At 39.4% G+C, this 6633-nt stretch overlaps 1 protein-coding gene across 1 annotated transcript; it reads left to right on the forward strand.

The window, feature by feature from the left end:
* Positions 1 to 4124: 4124 nt before the first annotated feature.
* LOC114103775 (coiled-coil domain-containing protein 115-like) lies at positions 4125 to 4603 on the forward strand. The gene is made up of 2 exons (XM_071611821.1): positions 4125 to 4195; positions 4276 to 4603. Exons 1-2 carry the CDS (start codon positions 4125 to 4127, stop codon positions 4601 to 4603), a joined length of 399 nt encoding a protein of 132 aa, XP_071467922.1.
* Positions 4604 to 6633: the final 2030 nt, after the last annotated feature.

The following is a 6633-nucleotide window of genomic DNA, read 5'->3' on the forward strand; positions in this document are numbered from 1 at the left end:
TGGCCACTGACATCCTTGATTGAAGCCATGTCACTGCACTCCATGCCTAGTTGCCTCCTCCTCCTCTCTGCAGTAGGATCTCTCTCTGCCTGCCTCTGAGAATGGCACCTGTGACTGCTTTGGGGGCACACCCAGATAATCCAGGACAATATTCCCACCTCAAGATCCTTACTGTACTTGCATGTTTTTTTTTTTTTTACCATGTAAACTAACATTCATCTTTTATTCATGTGAGGTCATATTCACAGATTCCAGGGATTAGGATACGGTTATCTCTGGAAGTGGATGCAGCAGTCAACCTAGCACAAGCTCACTGACCTGTTTCCTAGGTGTAGAGAAGGTCAGAGGTAACTATCCAATAGAGTTACCCGATAATTGAGTTAGTTAACAAACTTAGAATCACGCCTGGAACACAGGAATAGTATGATCAACAAATAATTGCTGCTACCCCTATTTCTATCCCTGCACAAAACTCAACTCAAAGTGGATCAAGGACCTAAGCATTAGACCAGAGACCTTGTGCCTACTAGAAGAAGATGTAAGCCCAAATCTTTATCGTGTCAGCTAAGGAAATGACTTCCTCAACAAGATTCCTAAAGTATAAGAAGTAAAATCAAGAATCAATAAATGGGATGGTATCAAACTAAAAAGCTTCTTCACATCAAAGGAAACAATCAAGAACATAAAGAAAGAGCCTACAGAACGGGAGAAAATCTTTTCTACCTGCACCTCAAACAGAGCATTAATTTCCAAAGTTAAAGTTAAACTCAAAAAAACAAATAACCCAATCAATAAATGGGCAAATGAATGAATAGGCAATTCACACAAGAAATATAAATGATTAACAAATATATGTAAAAATGTTCAACATCTCTAGCAATTAGAGAAATGCAAATTAAAACTACACGGAGATTCCATCTCTAATCGGAATGGCAATTATCAAGAAGACAAGTAACAATAAATGTTGGTGAAGGGGAAAATGGTTCACTCCTACATTGCTGGTGGGACTGCAAATTGGTGTAAGCACTCTGGAAATCAGTATGGAGATTCCTTAGAAAACTTAGATGGAACCACCGTTTGACCCAATTATCTCACTCCTCAGCTTATATCCAAAGGACTTAAAATCAGCATACTATAGTAATGTAGTCACATCAATGTTCAAAGCAGCTCAATTCATAATAGCTAAGCTATGTAACCAAACTAAATGCCCTTCAACAAAAGAATGGATAAAGAAAATATGGAATATATACACAATGGAATATTACTCAGCCATTAAAAAAGAATGGCTTTTGCCAGTAAATGGATGGAGCTATAGACTCTCATGCTAAGTGAAATAAGCCAATCAAAAAAAAAAACAAAGGCCAAAGTTCTTTCTGATATGTGGATGGTAACACACAATAAGGGGTGGGGAGGGAAGAATAGAAATTCATTAGATTAGACAAAGGGGAATGAAGGATAAGAATAGGAAAGACAGTAGAATGAAACAGACATAACTTTCCTATGTCATATAAGAATACATGACCAGTAAACTCCACACCATATACAACCACAAAAATGGGATCCTAATTAGAATAAGTCACACTTCAAGTATGTGTAATATGACAAAATACATGCATGCATACCTAAAAAGAACAATTTTAAAAAATAGAAAAAAGAAATAGTTGCTGCTACTATTAAAATAGTGTTAGTATCTTAGAATTCTTTTTAAAAGACACAAAAAACCAAACCATTTTTAATGAATTGACTTTATAAACCCAACTCCATTAAAATTTAAATTATCGGGGCTGGTGTTGTGGCTCAGTGGTAGAGCACTTGCCTCACATGTATGAGGTACTGGGTTCAATTCTCAGCACCGCATATCAATAAATGAATAAAATAAAGATCCATCAACACTAATAAAATTTTTTAATTTAAATTATCTATAGAATAAAGAGCACTATAAACAAAATTAAAAGACACACTTCAGGCTGTAAGAAAATATTTGCAATGCACTAATGAAAAATTAGTATCTACAATATATAAATCATTGTTACAAATCAATAAGAAAAAGATAACTGTATTTTTTAAATGGCAACAGATTTAAACAGGTAATTCACAGAAAGAAAACTTGAATGGTCAATAAATATGAAGCAAGGTTTAACCTAACCAGTAATCAGAAAAATACAATTAAAACTTCAGTGAGATAGAACTCCACATCTATCATGTTGGAAAATCGTGAATAACTAACAATTATTGGCAAGGAGAATGATGGTGAGAGTATGATGATGTGGAGATCAATCTAAGCTGGATGTTCGTTGATGTTTATGCCATATTTCATCAAACCTAAGACAACCCTGATTACAAGATGCATCATCATTTTATGTACCAGTGAAAGAATAAAACTTCCAAATATTTGGAAGGCACCATACATATCAGAGATGTTAAAATGAAAAAAGGTACATCTCAAGACTATTCGAAGTATAATAATAGTGAAAAAATTAGAAATAACCTAAATGTTCATTCATCACAAAAATGGCTCAATAAAATGCACTATATATTCATACAATGAAATTCTTATAGCAGTTAAAAGGAATAGATCACCAAAAAAAGATATCACTGAGTGAAAATAGCAAGATGCAAAATGATATAGAGTTCACATTTATGAGCACACACACAAAAAAAAAATTCACACCAAACTTTTAAAAATTACCTTTTATGGTAGATGAATTACATTAAAGTCTCGATTTTTCATACTTCTGTGAATCCATGCCCTTTTGTAGTGTCTGCCCATACTGACTCTGAGCTTAGCTATGTGATTTTTCTCTGGCCAATTGGGCCGTGGAAAATTCCACATTAGCAGAATTTAGAATAAATGTTTATGGTACTGCCTTATAGTTCCCCTCAGCTGGACAAAAGAGAATCTAGAAATCTTAAGAGCATTGTCTTACACGCCCAGAGCAGCAGTGATCAAGCCTAGAAAAGATGAAGTTCTCAAAAATTTGGCTGTAGTTTTTGTCCAACGTCAAATGGGGTAACGTGCATAGAAAAACCTATCGAATTTTTGAGAATGTTTCATTGTCCTAAGTGCCCCTAAACTTGGGTTGCAAGTTTTTTAAATGCAAAGGGAACTATGGTCAGAAAGAAGGCTGAGGACCTATTTTTCTCTTCAGAAGTAGCCAGGGAGAGTAACAGAAAAGGACATCTTGAAGGGTGGAACCAAGGACCTTGGAAAATGATGGACGATAAAGCCACTCCCAGTAAACAGAATCAGGTGCTAATCAGGGATATTGATGACCCTAAATAATGTCCTAAGTGAAGTCCTGCCAAATACAGAGGAACCTGGTGATGCTTTCCGAGCGTGACTTTAGAATCGCCACGGAGTGATGTGATGTACCTCCCATTCTACCCCTTTTTTTTATTTTTTTTACTTGTATGTTGACACAATATCCTTATTTTTATTCATTTATTTTTATGTGGTGCTGAGGATGGAACCCAGGGCCTCACACACGAGAGGCAAGCGCTCCGCTACTGAGCCACAACCCCAGCCCCCATTCTACCCCTTTTAACCAGGAGTATCTAATGCACTTGCCCTGTCCCTATCTCAACATCTATGTTGCCAAGGGGGAGCAGAACATATCTCTTTAGTTCATAGGTCCTCAGACCAAGAGAAACTGCATCCCAAGAGCCACCTACATGATGTTGGTCGTGAGATCCTAGACTTCAAGAATAATGGAATAACTGGATAATCTACTGGGTATACTAGAATGAGGATCAATGTATTTTGCATATGAGAAAAGTATAGCGGTGACCGAGGAGTAGACTATGGTAGATTGACTGTATTAAAGGCCTCAGAGTTTCACACCTTGGGTTGGAGATACAGCTCAGTTGGTACAGTGCTTGCCTTGCATGCTCAAGGCTCTGGGTTCAATCTCCAGCATCCAAAAAGAAAAAAGAAAAAGTCCCACACCTTCTTGAGTCTGTGCGTTTTAGTAGTGTCCTCTCCCGCTAACTGTGTACTTAACAATGTGACTTGCTTTGGCCAATGGGATAGTGGCAAATGTGACTTTGAGGACTCGCTTCTCCTGCAGCTGCTCAGAGACCTGGAGGAGATGGAAGTGAAGGGGGGGGCGAAGGGAGGCGACACAATGGGTGCCAAGTTGATAGGGCCCTTGCAGTATGCCTCTCGCAAGGAACCCCAGGTCTGTGTGTGTGCCAGGTGAGGAACCTTCAACAGCGGAGGGAGGAGTGCAGGCCCAGGCCAGGGCTCTCAAAGGTCCATCTTCCCTCGTCCTTCAGTGAGACCCAGAATGGATCCCAGACCTTCTGGGTGGTGAGAGCTGATGCCCAGACTCCAGAGGAGGTGGGGCCCAGAGAGTCAGCTTTGCGCAGGCGCAAGGACCCTACCAAAACTCCAGAGCCAGAGCCCTCTGCAGCCCCACAGGACCCCCTAAACTGGTTTGGAATCCTGGTTTCTCACAGTCTGCGGCAGGCCCAAGCCAGCTTCTGGGATGGCCTACAGCTAGCTGCAGATATAGCCAGCCTCCAGACCTGTATCAACTGGGGTCGAAGCCAACTCCGGGGGATCCAGGAGAAACTCAAGCAGCTGGAGCCTGGGGCTGCCTGACCTGTGTCCACAGAGGCAGGCACTCAGCCCAGCAGTTCATGGATGTGGCTGCCTTTTCTCAGGCATTCTTCCTTCATAAATAGTCCCTGCTCCAACCTCCAATCCAGCTAATGCCCTCTCCTTAAAATGTCATGGGTCTTCATGTTTTCGACTTTGTTAGGTGTGAAGTTCAAAGTTTTTAATCCTATGTTCACAATGTGAGATATAAACATTTCTTCCCCAACTGAGTAATATGAAAGTCACCGTCTTTGGAACCACTTTTAGGCCCATGTTCTCATAGGAAACCCCCACCCCCACCCCAGAGAGCAGGTACAAGGTTGTTCATGTTAGTGAACAATTGAACGACCTCATGTAGTGTATTCCTGGATGATGAAATACTGCACAAACAGAGGCAGGAAAGGATAAGAGGTAGTGCTTCAGGGTCACCAGATCCTCAGAATTGACTTGGATAGAGGAGAAGATCGTACATGACCAACAGATCAGGACAATATGATTTGAGTTAATAAAAATGCAAACACCTGGGTTGGGGATGTGGCTCAATCGGTAGCGCACTTGCCTGGCATGCGTGCGGCCCGGGTTCGATTCTTAGCACCACATACAAAGATGTTGTGTTCGCCGGAAACTAAAAAAAGTAAATAAATATTAAAAAATTCAAAAAAATATATTTAAAAAAAAAAAATGCAAACACCTACCTGGGTGTGATGTGTGCCTCCCTGTTGTCCCAACTACTCAGGAGGCTGAGGCAGGAGGATCACTTGAGGCCTTGAGTTTGAGACTAGCCTGGCAACATAGTGAAATTCTATCTCAAAGACAAACACCTGAGTAGACAAGTAGCCCTTAGCAGGATCTAAACCAGGAAGTAAAAAAGGTTTGACCTAGATTTTTCAAGGGATGTTTAGGAAGAGACTGTCTATGTTTCAAAAACCTGCCTTTGTCTTACCAGGAGTGAGGCAAAGACATTCTTCATTTTTTGAAGGGCCAGTTATGTATATTTCCTGTTCTGAGAACTCTGTGTTTCACTTTTCTACTGGTGGTTCATCGTTTTAGCAATATCTAGGGGTTCTTTTTCTGTTTGTTTTTGTTTTTTGCCAGGGGTGGGGGGTATGTAATCCTTTGTTCATAATATGAGATGTAAATATTTCTTCCCAGTTTGTTTTTAACTTTGCTTGTAGTGTTGTTTTTTTTTTAAAAAAAAAAAAAAACTTTTTAATTGTATAATAAAACTACATCAACTGCAAAAAAAATAAATAAATAAAAGAGAGTCTTTGAAAAGTGCTTAAATCAGATACATAGAAAATCCTCACGTGAGAACATTCCCAGAATATCCTAACAGGAGCACAGGACAGCCAAGTGGAGAAGAGCAGAATCATTCCAGTCCAGGCCCTCGAGACCAACCCCAACACAGCTGTGTGAGTAAGATCAGCCCAACTCACCAAGCCAGTCTGGATAAATGGAGGTTATTTTAGGGTGATAGGATAAGAGAGATAGGATGGTATTCAAAGAGGACTTTATCCTTACCATAATTTTCCTTTAAAAAAAAAGATAACATAGAATAAGACATAATTTTTTAGTGTATTTTTTTTCAGTGCTAGGAATTGATCCCAGAGCCTTTCATATGCTAAGCAAGGCTCTACCACTGAGCTACACCCCCAGTCCATAAACAGAAAATTCTTAAAAGTTAAAAAAGTGTTAAAAGTGGAAGCAAAAGCACCAAAAGCCTTAATAAAAATATGCTCATGCTTACTAGGATTCAGACAATTACAGATTAGAAAAACTGGATGTAACAGGGTGCAGTGGCACACACCTGTAATCCCAATGATGGAGGCAGAAGCAGGAGGATCAAAAGTTCAAGGTCAGTCTCAGCAATTTAGCAAAACCCTGACTCGAAAATAAACTTTAAAAGGCTGGGGATACAGCTCAGAGGTAGAGCATTCCTGGGTTCAATCCCCAGTACCAAAAAAAAAAAGAGTTGACTCTATTATTACTCAGTAAATTAGCATAAAAAAGAAGTTTAATAACAATAAATATTA

This window comes from Marmota flaviventris, chromosome 5, assembly GCF_047511675.1.
Source record: "Marmota flaviventris isolate mMarFla1 chromosome 5, mMarFla1.hap1, whole genome shotgun sequence".
NCBI lineage: Eukaryota > Metazoa > Chordata > Mammalia > Rodentia > Sciuridae > Marmota > Marmota flaviventris.